The following is a 17,607-nucleotide window of genomic DNA, read 5'->3' as shown; positions in this document are numbered from 1 at the left end:
CAGCTGATTTAGGCTCACAAAACAATTTTCCAAGTGAAGTTTTACGCATATTTTTCACTTGCTTTCAGTACTCTGAAACATTCCACCCATTTTATCCAAACGAATAATGACAATGCACAAGTTGCTGCTGCTGCTCCTCGTGCTGCTCCACGTTGACGCGGCGCGGGCCGACGGCTGCGATGATGACTGCGCCTCCGTGTCCTGCCTGCCTGACTGGTGGCGCAGCTCCAACGCGCCGCAGCTGGTCGTGGCCGCCGTGCTCGTCTTCTTCGCCACGTTCCTGCCCCGCGTCCTCGTCCGGCTGCTCATTTTTGTGCTCACCAAGCTGCCATTCATGCACCAGTACGATCTGCGATATATATACTGTGTACTATGCCAAATAAGAATTTTATATGACGGATAGAGGCCGCTGACATTGTTTTGCTGTCTTTGCAGAGTGGCCGAGGACTTTCGGGAGTCCTGTGTGGGCTCCACGTCCTACTTCATCTCCATGTCCCTCGTGCTGTTGGCACTTACGGTGTCGGAGCTTATGAAGTTTTTCTGCCATTTACCCACATACATTTGGGGAGTTTTCTTCCTCTACTGGCTGTACTCGCTCTTCAACGTCGTCCAGAGTGTAAGTTGGCCGGGTTCCTTGCATTTTGTACTATTGGTTATTGATCTAACACTTTGCTGCGTTTGATTGTTTATACTGATCAATGTAGTTGGCTGTTCGCCGGTTTGTAGGTGCCAATGGAGACTTCTCCAAAAAGATGGTCATCTCGGAGTCAGTCAAGGTAGGAAAACGGGTGCCGTTGCATCGACTCTTTTAATGTTTCTGATGCAATGCTGACCTGGTTACACTGGTGACAGATTCTTCGACTGACAACACTGTTGATCATTGCGTTGATCATTTACTCGTCTGCGCTGGGAAACAGCGCTACCCTGAAGTACTCAGTGCTCGGTGTTATTGGACTGGCAATCGCGCTGGGTTTCGTGCCATCGTTTCACAACGTTGTTGGTGGGCTCTTCCTCGCCTTCAACTCTCAGTTTAAGATTGACGACTTCATCCGCGTTGGAGACGCTGAGGGATTCGTACACCGCGTGTCCTTGCGCTACACGACAGTAGTGAGCCTTGCGGGGACGACGCTTTACGTACCGAACAGCTTCTTTCTGTACAAACCCATGATCAATTTCTCGCAGCGACCTAAGCGCGACATGGATTTGCACATTCGTGTTTCGCGTGCTACAGCAGTGGAAACGCTGCGACAGGCACTCAAACGTCTTGAGAGCATGCTGCAGTCGTTGCATGTTGGGCTCACATCCCACGAAGAGAACCAGTCGGACTTGAGGAATGGAGAGAAATGGGAACGCTTTTATTTCGTGGCGATGGAGGAACTGTACACTATCCGCGTGTACTCATATACGGAGGAGCTGGACGCGCGCAAGTATGCCATGCTAAAGTCTGAGGTGTGGCTTGCCGTGACAGAAATCATGGAGGAGCTAAGTATCCGTGTGCTGAGTAATGACGAGCCCGACAATCCGTTTGCCGAGTCTCCACACTTCTTCAAGCGATCAACTAGCAGCACAAGTAGTCATGCCGACGATAGCAGCGTTGGAGATCCGTTCACTAGCGAAATTGGTGCCATCGTGGGAGCTCAGCCGACCAGTAACGGGGTTAAAGGTCCGCGCACACAACTCTGATGATAGGCTACGCTGTGTGACCCGAAAAGCGTAAGTTATACCTCACGTGCGTTGCCATTACGATTATGAGCTCAATCTCCATGTAGACCTAATGCTGTAACCATTGAGCGCCATGAACCTCGGCTTCAATCTCTTGGAGCTCTTGCTGCAGCTCCCGTTCGATGGTCAAAGCGCGCTCTCGCAAAGCCCAGTCCTTGTCACGATACTCAAGACGTAGGAATTTGCCAAGCCCGCTCAGCAGCCGCTTATGAGACTCCCGAAACACGCGTTCGCCTTCCTGGTGTTGTGCCGTAAGTGCTGCGAGAATTGGTTTGTTTGGCGTATCAAGAGTGGAAGCACCACACCGATTCAGTCCACGCCCGAAAGACAGCCCCGAGCCAAAACTGTTGCTGTCTTGGGGAGGAGGCGATGTAGGCGTGACTGGGTAGGAGTCGCTTGTGTCAAGAAGCTGCTCGGCATACGTGGGCGATGATGGAGCGGGCTGACCTTCAATTATGGGATCATCGTACAAGTTAGTTCCGACACCTCCAGCTGCAAACTCCAATACCGAGAAGTCACCAGACGACAAGGTTGGACGTAGTCGCGTGGGCGACTTCCCTGGGTTGTAGAAGCTGCGCGTTGTCGGACGTCCACCTCGTCTTGGCGTAGTTGCCCCAGAGTCGCCACGCTTGCGCCCAGATAACGCCGAGTCGTCTACCGCACGCGGGCGTCGTATTGACGAGGTAGAAGATATGGATGACTGTGATACCGTTGAGGTTTTAATCCGAACGGATTGTCGGGAGTTCGGTGTGCTCGAGCTATCGCTGGATGGGGTTGTCGCTGCCCCTGCTATTGAGGAGAATGAAGGGTACTCAACAGCAGATTCCAGCCAAGACCCACCATGCCACATGAAGCGATACGTAACACCCAGACATTCTAGCCGGACAGCACACAACGCCTTGAGCGAAGACACCAGTGCGTACAGATACATATCAGCGAGATGGCGGTCGGATAGTGCCAGGTCCTCCCTCTCCATCAACAAACAACTACGTTGACCAGTGATTGAGCTGTCACCCCCACTTTCTGAAGCATCGTTGCTTGGAAGGCGAGCCTCACCCGTGTCAAACACCATCCCAGACGCTTCGATGAGGCGAAAAGCTGAGGGAAACCCACCACCACCGGAGGAAAACAGCGGAGAGGCATCGTGCCCTGCGCCCGAGATTTTGCCTTCCTTGACTTGCGAAAGCCAACTGTGTGAGTCCGGCGTTGGAGGTCGGGCAAGAGGACATGCTGCAAGCTGGCTTGACGCAGCCAACCACTTTGCTTGTCTCTGACCAAGTTCCACGGCGAGTAGTTCAGCCGCTGCAGAGGACTCCCTCACTTGCTCTAGCAGAAGCTGCAGAGTAATCCGGAATGAATCCTCTAGCTTGTCGCCTTCCGCGCCAATGCCTAATTCGTCGGCTTCATCATCCAGCCCGTCCGTGTCATACGGGTCTTTCTCTTCTTGTCCATGGGCTGTCGCACTTAGCCGCAATGGTGCCTTGATATCCTTTCGATCACACAGGAACTGCTTCGACACACGCTCACAACGTGATCCAAGATCCTGTGTAAGCTGCAGAACGCTAAGTTTGTCTTTAAAGTACCCGACTTTCTGCGACACGCGTTCCATTACGCGATGGCGATGTGTTGACCTCAGCTTCTCGAGCTGCTCGTCCGTGAGCCCTGCAAGCGCAAAATCGATTAAGAGTATATTTCCTGGAGATGGTTACACAGGAGAACCGTACATGGAATAGTGAGATCGTCCTTGAAGACTAGCGAGAAGACACCATCGGCATCGATGCAGCTGCGTTCACTAGATCGCAAATATTCCTCAGCTTCGGAGGCTGTCTTGGCATGGAATAGTGTTTCTTCCGCCCGAAACAGCAATGCAAGCCCCACACCATAGAATACCAGCACGCCACGAATGAAGAACGCATCCCAGATCCGCAGCACCTGAAGGAGCATAATGCTTCAGTGACCGAACGCTCGAAATCTTCTTAACCAGACAGATTTCGTACCGTGGGAAGCGGGATGAGCGACGCAGTAAACAGGCTTAGGAACCAGCGTTCCACTAGCCGGCCAAGAGGAAATTCCAACGTTGCTAGGTGAGACGCGAGGGCCGGCAAGCGGTCTTGCAAAAGTGCGGTGAAAGCCGCCACATCAATTTGCACAGCTGGTCGATAGCCGTGGAAGTAACCTGGTAGAAGTGAGTCAATTATGCTAGAATCATACAAGACATGTATGCATCAATAGGGATGTAGTGGCCATTATGTGCAAACGACTCGTGGTCAAACTACCTGTTGATGATCCAAAATGCGCTCTCTTCTTCGACATACGCCAGGAGTAGACAGGATACCCTCCAGGGAAATGGATGTGAATACGGGCTGTACACATGTAACGATGCAACCATCAGCAACAGGTTAGAACAAGTGAATATCCCGTCACAACAACTCTGCACTCGGTTTACTTGTAGCGCGAGCTTGCAATCAGTAGGCGACGCCGTGCTGCTAATTCCCAGTCTGTTGCCGGGTAGTCGCTGGGGTACACGTAATTGCCCATTTTGCCCTTTTCGAGTTGCTTGAGTGTATTTCGCGCTGAAGCGCGTTTACCAAAAGGGTCATTTGCCGTTTTAATATCTTCCATCCCAACCTGATCGACGTCGTCGTCATCCATGGAGTCACGTTCATCATCATAAAGTGATCCGCGATCCTCACTGTATAGATCGGACGGGTTGGAAGCATCCGAAACAGCGCGCGTAAAGCGACCTGTTAGATGGTGAAGCTCGTTAGGCCGCGCACTGACAGCCACGTGCCCACTTTCGTGCAGTGCCAATGCGCACAAACGGGAGAACAGCATTTGGTTTTCTGGCGTGTCCATTTTCGTTCCATCAATACCTGCAGAGCAGATTTCATAAATCGCGTGCTTTTTCGCTGTTGGAGATTTGAGACCAGCTCTAGATGATTCCCGCGAAGGCATGCGAAACACATTAGATGACTTGGACGCGCTGCGAATAGCGTGTTTCAGCTCAATTCGCCGCTGGAGATCTGTGGCACCAGAAAATCCTTTCCAAAGTTGGCCTCGTAGTTCATCTGGAATTCCGGCACGGACAGCCGAAATAATCTGTTCCGCACAGGAGTGAAGTTGAAGGAGATACGTTAACTATAGATATTAGGCGATTTAGTGCTCACTTCCACACTTACCTCCGTGGTCAATGCGTATTTGCCCATTGCAATGCATTTCTCCAGCTGTGTGTACTTAGTTTCGGCATGTCCCTGTAATAGCAAGTGCAACCACTTCTTTGAGCTCGGTGTTAGCTCAGCTTTCCTCGTAGTGACGCCAACGCCAGAAGCACCTAAGGCGCTCTTCCCTCCTCCACCAACACCGACACCTGATTCTTCGTGGTCGTCCTCCAGCTTCAGAACGAACATCTTCGAGGGGGGCGTGGCAATCCAAATCAGGCAGGTTTCACGCTCGGGCGCTGGCATCTTACCAAACTTGAACATGCCTCCATCCTTTTTCCTCTCTTCCATAAGCTGCTCTCCTGTAACACGAACGGTGGGAGCATGGCGAACGTCCACGCGACCTTGAAGTTCGCTTAACGTATCGTCTCGAAAGTAAAGCAAATCGCCCGATGTCAAAAACACGAAAAAATGTCGCTTCCAGTACGTCATGATGCTCTTCGGGCTGTGAACGTTGCGCTCTCGTCGCTTCGCCATCCATCCAGAGTGAAGCACGTCCACTGTAGGATAAAAAGCAGAAAGAGATGCCAGCAAAGATAACCCCTGCTGCGATTCACTGGCACTACAAAAGACACGGGCCAATCATCAACGTCGTATCCCTCACAAAATGCCGCCATGAAAAAAATCAAAAAAATCTCAACGTACCCTCCCCACTCTCTGCCGTTGTGAAAAGCCAGCAAATTCACGTGCTAGAACCAAAATCACCCTGCAAAATAAGCAACAAAAAACAGACTACACAACGCCTTCGATCGACGTACAAGAGGCGTCAACACCGCAAACTTCTGGTCATACGCGCCGGGTCTCGAGTCATTTGTATCCGATCGGTTCTACAATACACAAAAACTAAATTCCAGCACTGCAAACTTGCAATAACAACCAAATTAGCAGACGACGTACGAACTTCATGGGCTTTTTGCCAGCTGTGGGCACGGGCGTGAAGCAGCAAATGCCCGTCGCGTCTGTCATCGAAATGACCCCTTTGGGCGTGGACATGAGCAGCGTGGAGACGTCCTTGTACGTGTCTGCAGCACGCAGCAATGGCACAGACTGTCAATTAGAGCTTCTGCGTCCTCTTCCGCGTCATTTGACGCAGGAACTTCGGATCTAGCCGCGCACCATAGTGGCGCAGCTCCTTGAGGCCGTTGGACGTCGACAGGAACACGAAGTAGCGCTTGCGCCACCGTTTGCTGAAGCGCCCGAGCTTCTTGAGCCAGCCGTGCCAAAGCACGGTGACCCCCTGCAGACTGTGGAATCCTGTGGGGTTGGAGCTGATTCAGAGCAAAAGAAGCACACGGTTGGGGATGGTGGTACAATGGGGAAGTCGTTGTTGTCGCTCCCCCCTTCATTGTCGCAGTGTGGACGCAAGGGGGGACGCGCGAAGGCGACCCACGTACTTGCTGCGCGTCTTCTGCATCTTTTACCTAGTCGATATGGATGAATATCATCACGGTGCCGACATATTATTTTTACTTTGTTTTAGTTAGGCAGTGTGGACGTGATAACAGCTTATTGACCAATGACATCTAGAGACACTCAACGTCGACCAATGAGAGTAATTAGGTGTAGGGTAACACGACGCCGACGCCGTGCCGACATATAATGTAGGCACCGGGGGGGAAATATGCTGACCGCCAATACAAATCACCAGTTCATTTCATATCTCTCGAATATTCGCGCTCCTGCCGACAGAACACTCCAACTCAGTATGAGCCTCCAAGACCTTGCGCCAGTCAACTCCCAGCGCGCTCTACAAACCACTATCAACGCATTTGGGCGCTTTCTTGCGGCAGAAGGCGTCTCCATGGGCTTCATCGCTGCCTCTCTCATCGGAGATGTGAGTGGGGCTGTGTTCGTGAGGCTCATGGATCGCTTCAATGTTCATTTGGCCTTCGTTGAGGGACGCATGGGGAAGCCGCTGGCTAAGAACTCGAAACTTTGCACTAAGAAGTATCACTAAATCATACCCAGACTAAGCATAGAAAGCCATCAATGCACATTAACATGTATTCCTCCTAGAGTATTATGGGGGGGGTTAATGAGGTCCTCTATTTGTGTTTAACTAGAAACTATAGAGCCCTGAAAGTCGCTGGGGGCGTCGAAGCCCAACATCTCTGTGGGATTTTAACCCAATGTTGATGTATCGAGGCCGAGGTGAACGGCAGATGAACTTTACGGAAGCAGGAGAGTCACCAAGATCTCCCGCCACGGTGGATCACGATAATCGTGCAACACGAAGGCTCCACCAAGTCCTCCGCGTTTTGGTGGGCAGACTTGAACACTTGAGGGTCACCACGTCCTCAGTGGTTTGGTGCTGGATCAGAATCGCTACGGGGCACCAGGTCCGTCGCGATGTGGTGGGAAATCTTGATCACGGGAGGGGTCACCATGCCCTCCGTGCCTTGGTACTTAAGCAGCTGATGCTTGAGCTGTCCGAGCGCGAGGGTGTACCATGTCCTGGCGCCTTGGTAGATAACTGGAACACTGGAGGGGTTACCGGATCCTCCGTGCTTTGGCAGCGAGATCTTGAACGCGATGGGTCCGCCAGGTCCGTCGCGGCTTGGTGTGTGATCTTGTGTACACGCAGGGGTCACCAGGCCCCACATGCTGCAGCGTAGTTGATAATCTTGGTGGTATTCGCCAAGCACGGCGCTGCTTCCGCGCCCGGCGTACAGGAACACCCCATCCCTTCTTCTCGGCCCCACGCGGGGGGACTTCGCATCCGAAAAGGGGGATCCTCCGAAGAGGCTTCCGGAGACCACTTTAGCCAATCGGCGCGAATTGCGAAGTGGTCCTAGAGTATTATCTACATCCATCTTGTAGGCGAGGGGACCCACCTCCCCCCGCGCGGACACCCTGCACGCATGCGCCGCCCCGCTGCTCCTGCCGCTGCCGCTGCTCCTGCCGCTGCATCGTGTAGGCAAGGGGACCCGCCTCCCCCTGCGCGCGGACGCCCTGCACGCATGCGCCGCCCCGCTGCTCCTGCCGCTGCATCTTGTAGGCAAGGGGACCCGCCTCCCCCTGCGCGCGGACGCCCTGCACGCATGCGCCGCCCCGCTGCTCCTGCCGCTGCTCCTGCCGCTGCATCTTGTAGGCGAGGGGACCCACCTCCCCCCGCGCGGACACCCTGCACGCATGCGCCGCCCCGCTGCTCCTGCCGCTGCCGCTGCTCCTGCCGCTGCATCGTGTAGGCAAGGGGACCCGCCTCCCCCCGCGCGCGGACGCCCTGCACGCATGCGCCGCTCCCACTTGCTCGCCTGGCTGCTTCTTTTTGTGTGTGAGCCCACTCATGTCGTTTTAGCCAATAAAAGAAAAAATATATTTTTGACCAATCAACACGTGTAGGCACGCTGTCGGCACCGTGTCGGCACCGTCACGGTATGGTGCGGGGTGAATTATGTGGTGCACACAACATGAACTTCAACATGGCTACACTCAGTGGAAAGGATCAGTCCTGGGTTCACAAGTTTTCGGTCGATCTACATCGTATAACCTTGGCGAACGTGTCCTTGAAGCCGATTGCGTTGTACAGTGCGGCACGAACGATTTTAGCGTATTGGAAAGCATGAGCTGCTTGCAATGCGTAAATGCAGCCGCACTCACTTATTTCTTGTCATTTCAGGCTTATCCTGTATCAATCTCCATTAAGCAGACGTCCCCTGTTCTGATTCATCAACAGCCACCTCAGAAGCGTCTGAAGCTTCGGAAGCCGCCACGACGCAGGTAGTAGTAGTACACACCTCCAATAAAGGCGCCACTGAGGTGTGCCACATGGCCAATGCCGTCTTGTCGGTCCGTTGCGAACGAGTATGCGTCCTTGAAGATAAACAGCGACCCTGCGAGCCACGCCGGCATGGGCACAATGCCAAAGATCAGCAGCGTGCCGTGCGGGAAGAGCAAAATGCTCATGGCCGTAATGCCGTTCACCGCCCCACTGGCGCCCAAGTTGAACGTCAGCCGCCCCGACAACTGCTGCTCGTACACGGCCGCCGCGGACGAGAGCACGCCGCTTACGAGGTATAAGCCCAGGAACCTGCGGTGGCCCAGCACATCGCACAGCTGCTTCCCGAAGAAGTAGAGCCCCAGCATATTGGCGCCGAGGTGCCCCAAAGACGCCTGGCTGAACATGGCGGTCAGCAGTGTGTAGTACCGTCCTTCTCGTAGGTGCTGCGTGGACGTGGTGAAGTGCGTGAGCATCGTCGCCATGGACGGTTTGAAGCTGCGTAGCTGCTGCACCGGGTGTCTCGCGGGTGGCGTCTGCGCGCGCATCCAGGCTATCGTCACCCCCACATTGGCGGAGATGAGTCCCAGCACCACGACGTCCCCGGACACAGCGCGGCTCGAGCGGCGACTGCTGTCGAACCGGTGACGCACCTGCTGCTCAGATGTGCGGCGCGCGGTCGGACGAGCAGCTGGTTGCAGTGAATTCGGGAGTCTGGGACCAAGCTTAGCGCTCGCGAAGCCGCGGCGCAGGGGCAGTCCCGCGCCCAGGAGAGCTGTCCGCAGCATTGCGCAGAATAATGGCGAATGATGACATGACACATGAAAAATACGGTAGTTTACGGGTAGTTTACGGCAAGCACTTAAGATGTTGGTGCTTGCTGCTGGAGTTGGGAGCGTGACTGCTGGAGGAGCTGGAGGACGGCAGGTGAGAGATGGAACTGGTTTTGTGTCCAGAATTGCTCGAGGGTTAGTTGGGCGTGAAGGACGACTTCGTTGGGTGGAGGACTGGGAAGATGGTCGCTTGGCTTCGAGGTCGGAGTTTGAGCTTCCTTAATGAGGATTTTCTCTTTAATCGCAAGTGACTCTTCTTGTGCATTACGATGTTCTTGGGGCTCGTCTTGACACACAACGAGTTGGACCAGTTCCTTGATGGTCAAGACGTTGCTCTTGGCTTCTTGGAGACTGAGGTGCACAAACTCTGCTGCACTCACGCAATTCAGCGAGAGGTTGCAGGGGAAAGCCTCCAGAACCAGCACCTCCAGCGCTTGCTCTAATTCGACTAACCCTTCGTTGACTGCAGTGGAGACATAGGCGTGTGCCTCAGTCAAAGTTGTCGATTCTTCCACAGCATTAAATGCCGAAGCAAATTTTGCTTCGGGAGGTAGGATCTGCGTTTTCCGCCAGCAGCTAGCTGCCAATTTGGAGCCCGGGGCAACAATTTGCCAAGCTGCTTTCGCTAGCTCCAGGGCACCGTCGTCACCCATTTCAAACAGCGCGCTCCCGTCGATTATTTCGTCTTGATTGCTCCGCAGCTTGCCCAAAGCACGTTGTACCACCAACTTGCGAAACTGTGTGTGAAAGGCTTTTGTCAGACCGAGACTATATGGCGAGAGGTGGTCCGTGGCGGAGGCTGAAATGAATCGTAGCTGAACGTTAGAGAACGTCATCCCATCCGTCCAACGACCCCACGAGTGGCTCACGAGCAATAGCACGTGCCGATTGCTCTCCACTAGTGTTTTATTCCAAGCATGCAACCACTCCAAAACGATGCTGGAGGTCATGCAGGCCATTCGATTGTTGAAAGAATACTGGAGGCTTTTCTGGCGGGTAGTATTGTGCCCAACGAAAATCGGCTCCAGGCGTTCCTTACCCGACGCACTGACAATCAACCCAACTGTAATCCTCGCTGGCTTTTCACCATCACTACCGGCATAGGCAGCCTTCATTGGACTGCACTTGAGAAGCACTGTTGTCATCTCCATACCCCACACGTCATTAAGAGAGCCATGCCTATCCAGAAAGACCCTGACATCGTCCTGAATCCTCTTTCTCTCCGCTTCAATATTAATTTCACCAGATCCCACTAGGTTGCCACTATATCGTCGATGCAGCTTCAATCCATGCCGTGCCTGGAATCTGCTGAGCCACCCGTTCGACAGCTTCAGTCTGTCAGGTTCCGACACTTCAAGTTCGTCATAGATCTGTCGAGCGGTCACTTTAATCTCTTTCCCCGTTAACCGAGCGCGCTGCGCTGTATCCAACCGATCCAACCACAGTATCAAGCACTTTTCAAGCTCCGGATGCTTAAGACTCTTCTCGCGAGTTGCCGCGTTGTGACAACAGCACTTCACTGTATTGTTTTCTTTCGGGCTCGATGCGCTGGTCACCGCCTCTCGAATCTTCGCTTCTGCTTTGAGCCATCGACTGATTGTTCCTTGGTTGAGTTTATTGTATTGCGGCTCTCGCTGGAAATGAGCGGCAGTGGCCTTTTGGTTGTGTCCGTGGGCGTGGTGCCAATCGAGCACTACCAACTTGTCGTTGGGCTTGAATTGTGGGAGTTTGGGGCCCACAGAGACGGCAATGCTGGGCCCATTGCAGTTTGAGGGTGTTGCACGGATACGACCGATGCAGTTGGAGTGACTGGGAGGGGCGTGGGCCGCTGCAGCAGGTGCTGGAGGCTCGTAGACGGATACCTTCTGCTTCTTGGACTGCGGCATCGATGTGTCAATATAAAAAGCAAGGGTTTTTTGTGTAGCCATGTTGGATGTAGCCATGATGCACGAGCGGACGCGAGCAAAGAGTGAAGAGTTCGCCGTGGGCGGTGGTGACAAGCCAGGGGTGATGCCGGACGCGAGTAGTGAAGATGCGGAGTCTCAGCCAGTGTTTCAGTCACGCTTGCGCGCCAAGAAAGAGGAGAGGATGCTGCAGAGGCAGTTGGAACAGGAGCTCTCGCGCTCTCCTGGGGCTGCAGCGTCACACGGTTCTGAGATCAACACGAAAGTTGCAGTGGTAAGCTGCTGAGCAAGTATACAACTCGACTCTAGGTAAAGTTAACCTTGCAAATGGTTATTACCTCTTCTTCCGTAGAGAGGAGGACACGAGAGCATTTCACCAGGGAAGGACATTGGCTCTTCAGTACACGGCAACTCGCATCGACCGATAGCCGCGGAAGCGGGAGAAGACGCAATAAAGCGTCGAGAGCGAGCCGAGGCAAGGAAGCGTGTTATAGAGTACCGTGGCACTGTGTGGGATGCGGTGAGCAACAACGAGCTGGGGATGGTGCAGAACTACTTCCTGGTTGAGGGAGCACAAATGCTGCTTCGTCAGCGACACCCAGACGCAGAACAAGGAGGAAGATCACTGCTGCATTGCGCGGCGTGGTATGTTACAATGCTGCTAGCAGGGGGTTGGCTCGCGGTGTTAATGCTTGCTAACTGTCATGGCTGTGGTTCATGCAGGCTTGGTTACAAGGCCATCGTTGAACTCATTTTGACTACTGGGTGCGATGTGGACGTAGTGGACAGTGTACGTGCTTATAAACCTCGGAACAAGTCGTTTTCGACCGAGGGTAGTATTTAATTAGCGCCATGCTGCTCACGGCAGGTTGCAAGCATGACTACTGCTCTCAGTGAGGCTGCACGCGCAGGACACGCTGATGTATGCGTGTCCTTACTTCGGCATGGAGCGAACCCGAGACGCTGCGACAGCCACGTACGTAGCAGGTGATGTACGTGACTTTCGGTAAAGCACACTTATCATAATACCTGCTTTAATAGGGAGATACACCTTTTCACTGGGCAGGGCGTCAAGGCCATGGCACTGTGCTGCTGCAAATGGCTCTCGAACAAGAACGACTACAGTCTGGATCTACACCCACGCTCTGGGTCATGAAGGTAAGATTAGTTTATATTTTTTGTTTGATGGTGTGTGCTAGCTTACCGCGAACGCTTGTCATGGTGGTTCATTGTTTGTAGAATTATAAAGGCCGGACTGTCATTGATCTGGTCCAAAACCGCGCTTTCATCGTTCCGCTGCTCCAAAAGCGCCTCGGCAATTCCTTCACCAGGGCCCTAGAGTCGGCCAAGGGCAAGCGCAGATCTCGATTCCCAGTCAGAGTACGCATCCGAAGCTCTTCCGTGCATCGATAAAGTCAGTACACTCATTATTTTTCAACGTGATACTCCTGCAGGCGGCGGTCTTTGGACCAAGGACGTCTACCCTAGTTCGGGCTAATAGTCGACCCGGGCAAGTCCCAAGTGATCTGAGTGGACAAGGTGGTGCTCTAGGTCCTGAACCTCTCGAACCAACACTTACAACCCTCAGTGGAGTTGAAGAGCTCGGGTTGGATGTTTCTTCATTCACCTACAGATCTAGGGGTGCCACAACCAACGGGTAGCAGCCCAACCACATCTGACGTCGCTAATAATAAGCAAGGAAAGCGTCTTCAATTCGTCTTCTGCTCCTGATGCAGATGATTTACAGGCATCAAATTTCTTGCTGGTGAAGCTGACTGAGGCTTTGCATTGATCAATTTCAAGATAACCAGGAAGAAGTCATGGAGGGGATCATTTTGACGGTGTCGTCTGAGGGCCAGCATCGACACCACCTTCAACAGAAAAAGAAGCACGAGTGGCGAAATCTATTCCTCAAACTCGACGATATTTCGGCTCGGTTGATCGCGTTCACCGACCGATCACAATTCGAGGTGCGCTGGAGCGTGCAGCTCGTCGGGGCAGACATTTCAACCCCTGTTCCTGGGGAACCCAGTCACGGTATCGACGTCAACGACACGCCTTACTGCTTTTACGTCCGGGAAACTAGCGTGGTCAAGGACTGCACTCACTATTTCTCCGCACCGGATGACTCGTCAAAGAAAGCGTGGATGAAAGCGCTGACTCAAATCGCTCGAGACGGACCTCGGGTTCCTCGGTTTGCAGTCTCACAGGCTGAAAATGAATTTGAGTTTCATGCTCGTGTCGTGAAGTTCCGACCTCACGTGGATGGAACCCACGCAGTGTGTACCTCGCATTACTTTTGTTGCATGCCTTCCTCACCTCACATGTATGTCTATCAATGTGCAGGAATACATGATCACCTGCTCGTGCCAAGTATTTAGCAAGCTGGTTGCCCGGCGTTTGATGAAAGAATGGAGTCTTTGGCGGCGCTTTTCAGAATTTGATGAACTGCACATGTATGCATTGTTTGCTGTCCTGCTTTGGGCTGCCCAGTTTTCTAATGATGTGTGTTTGCTTGCTGCTTTGGCAGAGCGTTAAAGAAAACACTGGGTCCTCAGATGGAGGGGATCGATCTCATCAAGCACAAACGCGACGCTTTTCGAGGTGTCCTGGGCAAGGCTTTCGATCACGGTTTCCTCGAAGACCGGCGTGTGCTACTAGACTCGTTTGTGTCGAACGTCTGCAATGTTCGTACTGCGGTCGATTTTTTCAAGCACCACTATGATCCGCACCTCAAGGTAGAGTCTACCACAACCGATCCGGGCGATAACACCCTGTGCTCATGACCTTGTGTACTTTGGACATGCATCATCTAGGCTTTCTTCGAGTTCGACGAAAACTGTGAGGACGTGGTAAGCAGGACTAACCATTTTCACGCTTTGATTAAAACTTTACCACTAACTTTGTTGCGATTTAACAGGATCAAAGCCTTCACAAAGCGAAAGGAAGTCGAAGCAAATCGAAGGGAAGTGCATCCAGGCAGAACGATGATGGAGACATCAGGAGAGCATCAACTGTTTCACGGGCATCCGACATTGAGGACAGGAAATCGTCACATTCCCGTACGAGTGCTGCGAGCAACGCAAGCTCGGAAGGCGGTAGGAGCCGTTCCAAGACCACTCGCCACAGTGAAGCCGACAAACGTACAGATTCGACTTCGTCACAAGCTTCAATGTCATCTCGATCTTCGACATCATCACGGGTTTCCGATTCGCGAGTCTCGGGCGATGAAGGTTCTAGCCACCACCACCGCCGCCACCACCGCAAGAAGAGTGGTGACGCCGATAAGAAGGACAGACGCAAAAGCGATAAACGCGAGCCAGCCGCCAGCTATGGGTCAGCAGAAGCAGAGGTCCGCCTTGCTAATACAACATCATAAGACCACACGAGGGAAACAGAAGGCTCTTTGATTTCATCCAGTATTCCTGAGAATGAGTCTACTGAAGCTCTTTTCCATGGCTACCTGATTTCGGCGGTGTGTTTGATGGAGAGCGTGAAGGCTGACAAAAACAAGAGAAAATCAAATGAATACCTGCTTTGTCAACAGATCAGATCCATATTCAAGAAACATACCCGGCCATGAACGGAACCCCCAAAGATTGGCTTCATGTAGCGTTCGTCAATCTGCAAAATAAAGCGGTACAAGTTTAATCGATAACATTTGAATGGGTGCCATACACAATAGCTAAACTGACTTACATTACTCCAGAACGAGTGTAGCCCGCTTTTCTCCTCTTGGAGAGCAAACACAGGGTGTTTACGAACATCTTCGTCGTCATCGTGATCAGAAATCTAGGTTATGTGCATCACATGGTCAACTCTTCGCACAATCAAAGATCTCGATTGAACACTGCTTACCGTTTCGCTCAGCAAACCCTCCTCCTCATCACCTTCTTCGCTTCCTTCTGAATGATTTGGCTCTCGCTGGTTGGTGATAATAGGTAAATAAGTTCCGTTAAAAATTGCTACGCAGCAAAGTAGAGCAGCTCTCAGGCTAACCTTCAGTCGCGTGTATGTCAACAGCGGCTCCGTCATACCACCGCAGATGATGGTAGTGAAAATACAAACTACACTTGTGTTAAATGAATTTCCGTCTGTATATCACCACTCCAGCATCTTACCAGATAGTGTCGTGGTGACGTAGAGATCTTGGTTTGGACCTGGCATATTCCTTTATGAAAAGAAAAACTAGTGTCAGTTTTATCGTATACTCAGTACAGTAGTGACACTTTCTGATGTCAACATACTGCGATAGCGCGAAAGCAATGGCCCCACGCAGCCCCGAGAACCATAGCACCACTTGCATCTTTGCTGGGATTTTCGTGGTACGCCTAGAGCATAGAATGCCGAATACTTGATAAGCTTCTGAATATCGTAAGCGCATACGCCTACCGATTAATGAACATACCCTTGATTGGCAATCCAACTGAGCGGAAACGTGTTGAACAGACGTGCTATCAAGCATATAATGATGGCGAGGAAAACGAACATGAAGTCCCACCGCCCAAATTGACCCGCACACACACCCATGCCCATGTAGAGGAACACAAAGAACTCGGATACGAGCGCGAAGCTCTTAAAGATGTGTTCTGCTGTCACTTGTGATGGCTTGGACAGGTTGTACGAATTGTAATGCGCCATGATGATGCCGCAAAAGAAAAGTGACATGATACCAGACAGCTTCATGACTTCCGCGAGTGCGTATGACCCGTAGGCGTAGAGAAACAGCAGCGTAATTTCATACGCAGGGTATCCCTTGATGTTTGAGTTCTTGCACATGTAGGAACATGCGAGTCTGGTAGTACGCCCAAACAAAATTAAAGTCGGTATTAAAACGGAAAAGCAGCAAAGATCCCAGCGTACCCGGTAGAAATGCCGCACGCAACAGAGCCCAACGAGATAAGAGCGAACTCTATCATCAAAGAGGCAGCTGCTCCTGACGTGAATTCGCTCTGAGACTCTTCAAACTGTCGTGCATTCACAGAAAAAGTGTGTCAATCTCACAAGTGTCGGTCTACCCCCACAACGCATTCTTTTTCACCTTCAAAAATGTGTTGAATAGCACAATGGCCACGGCATCGTTCAGAACGCTTTCACCAAACACAAGACTGTACAACAAAGGGTCCAGGTTCAGCTCTGGATTTCCTAGAATTGAAAGTGTCGCCACCGGATCGACGGCTGAGATCAACGCTCCGAACAGCAAAGCTTCCAGGGGTGACGACGAATCGATGCTGATCCAGCCCAACTACCGTTGCCAAGCAACACACGTTAACTCACATTCAACAAGCAGATCCACCAGGTTTCACTTTGTACCTTGCCAGCGTAGTACGTCAGGTAGCCGATGACAAAAGTTGACACCACCGTTCCCAGCACAGCGTACAGAAGAATCGTGCTACAGCAAACACACTATCGGTTATTCAACTATGGTCACAATAGAGTACGTTTCCAGTTGTGCGCGTACTTAAAGTTGTCGAAAAATCGTTTCTGAAAGGCAAGCACAAGTCAGTCAGTTTAAACCCCACGAAAGCACAAAGCTGCAGTCCCTACCCGGTGTAGTGAGTATCCTGCCTCGAAGATAATCGGTGGCAGCAACAGGAAGTAGAACAGGATTTTCTAGCGTACACGCATAATATCGAGGCATCATAAGCAAATATCCACAACAACCCGCGTCTTCTCGGCCCTTACATTGAAGCGAAGGAATTCCATTTCCTTGCGACTCGGATAGAATAGACGTGCACTGGGTAATGTACCAGCAAAAATACACCAACTTGTCAGTCAGAGCCACTTCAGGCAACCATCAAACTAATGCTGCTGTGTACCATGCACCGACGATCATCCCCACGAGCATAGCGGCTCCCGACTCCGGCAGGTAATAAAAGCGATACTCCTTGATCAGATACGCGCACACAATGCACACGCCCAAGATGACCACCTGCAATGTGTAGTATATTGGTTAGGCTGCTCTGCACCTTCTTTCAAAGTCGATGTACGTACAAACAGCAGCGTGTTAAGTGCGCCGAACTCGTGCAACCCCTCGCCCGTCGCTTTCTCTGCGAATATCGAGCCGCCCAAAACACAACAGCCACGAACAACAACACCCACATCTCAGCTACACGTGCAACCAAAGAAAACTTGATCTAGAAGTGTCTTCTTCGCCCCACACTCGTCCAAACACACGCACCCAAGAGCTCCATGTTGGTCATATTTTGTCT

At 52.1% G+C, this 17,607-nt stretch overlaps 5 protein-coding genes across 6 annotated transcripts; 2 read left to right on the top strand and 3 right to left on the bottom strand.

The window, feature by feature from the left end:
* Positions 1 to 106: 106 nt before the first annotated feature.
* On the top strand, positions 107 to 1,683 carry KRP23_7006 (putative MscS family protein; the record flags this gene model as incomplete). Its single annotated transcript, XM_067892266.1, has 4 exons — positions 107 to 342; positions 436 to 616; positions 705 to 776; positions 853 to 1,683. The coding sequence occupies 4 exons, from the start codon at positions 107 to 109 to the stop codon at positions 1,681 to 1,683; spliced, it is 1,320 nt and encodes a 439-aa protein (XP_067744163.1).
* Positions 1,684 to 1,771: 88 nt separating this feature from the next.
* KRP23_7005 (TBC1 domain family member 2A) lies at positions 1,772 to 6,354 on the bottom strand (the record flags this gene model as incomplete). The annotated part of the gene is made up of 12 exons (XM_067892265.1): positions 1,772 to 2,169; positions 2,242 to 3,384; positions 3,447 to 3,654; positions 3,720 to 3,921; positions 3,999 to 4,085; positions 4,169 to 4,821; positions 4,902 to 5,502; positions 5,586 to 5,629; positions 5,699 to 5,767; positions 5,838 to 5,962; positions 6,057 to 6,208; positions 6,335 to 6,354. The coding sequence occupies 12 exons, from the start codon at positions 6,352 to 6,354 to the stop codon at positions 1,772 to 1,774; spliced, it is 3,702 nt and encodes a 1,233-aa protein (XP_067744162.1).
* Positions 6,355 to 8,621: 2,267 nt separating this feature from the next.
* On the bottom strand, positions 8,622 to 9,446 carry KRP23_7004 (RHOMBOID-like protein 12, mitochondrial; the record flags this gene model as incomplete). The annotated part of the gene is made up of 1 exon (XM_067892264.1): positions 8,622 to 9,446. One exon carries the CDS (start codon positions 9,444 to 9,446, stop codon positions 8,622 to 8,624), a length of 825 nt encoding a protein of 274 aa, XP_067744161.1.
* A 1,971-nt stretch (positions 9,447 to 11,417) lies between these two features.
* Positions 11,418 to 14,181, top strand: KRP23_7003 (the record flags this gene model as incomplete). 2 transcript variants are annotated; one of them, XM_067892261.1, is made up of 6 exons in its annotated part: positions 11,418 to 11,669; positions 11,748 to 12,040; positions 12,119 to 12,228; positions 13,199 to 13,674; positions 13,742 to 13,851; positions 13,926 to 14,181. In XM_067892261.1, the coding sequence occupies 6 exons, from the start codon at positions 11,418 to 11,420 to the stop codon at positions 14,179 to 14,181; spliced, it is 1,497 nt and encodes a 498-aa protein (XP_067744159.1). The 2 variants fall into 2 exon arrangements, with proteins under 2 accessions (XP_067744159.1, XP_067744160.1); XM_067892262.1 differs by lacking the exons at positions 13,199 to 13,674; positions 13,742 to 13,851; positions 13,926 to 14,181 and adding exons at positions 12,264 to 12,371; positions 12,462 to 12,551 and having other exon boundaries at positions 12,119 to 12,185.
* Positions 14,182 to 14,832: 651 nt separating this feature from the next.
* KRP23_7002 (Sodium/hydrogen exchanger 8) lies at positions 14,833 to 17,589 on the bottom strand (the record flags this gene model as incomplete). The annotated part of the gene is made up of 17 exons (XM_067892260.1): positions 14,833 to 14,895; positions 14,969 to 15,019; positions 15,095 to 15,187; positions 15,254 to 15,319; positions 15,395 to 15,462; positions 15,517 to 15,566; positions 15,643 to 15,726; positions 15,804 to 16,190; positions 16,259 to 16,362; positions 16,437 to 16,640; positions 16,709 to 16,787; positions 16,857 to 16,879; positions 16,943 to 17,008; positions 17,081 to 17,132; positions 17,215 to 17,327; positions 17,390 to 17,445; positions 17,577 to 17,589. The coding sequence occupies 17 exons, from the start codon at positions 17,587 to 17,589 to the stop codon at positions 14,833 to 14,835; spliced, it is 1,572 nt and encodes a 523-aa protein (XP_067744158.1).
* Between the last annotated feature and the right edge of the window lie 18 nt (positions 17,590 to 17,607).

The sequence above is a fragment of the Phytophthora ramorum genome, assembly GCF_020800215.1.
Source record: "Phytophthora ramorum isolate Pr-102 chromosome Unknown Phyram_PR-102_s0006, whole genome shotgun sequence".
NCBI classification, from domain to species: Eukaryota; Oomycota; class Peronosporomycetes; order Peronosporales; family Peronosporaceae; genus Phytophthora; species Phytophthora ramorum.
The sequence above is the reverse complement of the archived record's forward strand: the minus strand, read 5'-3'. Positions and strand labels throughout refer to the sequence as shown.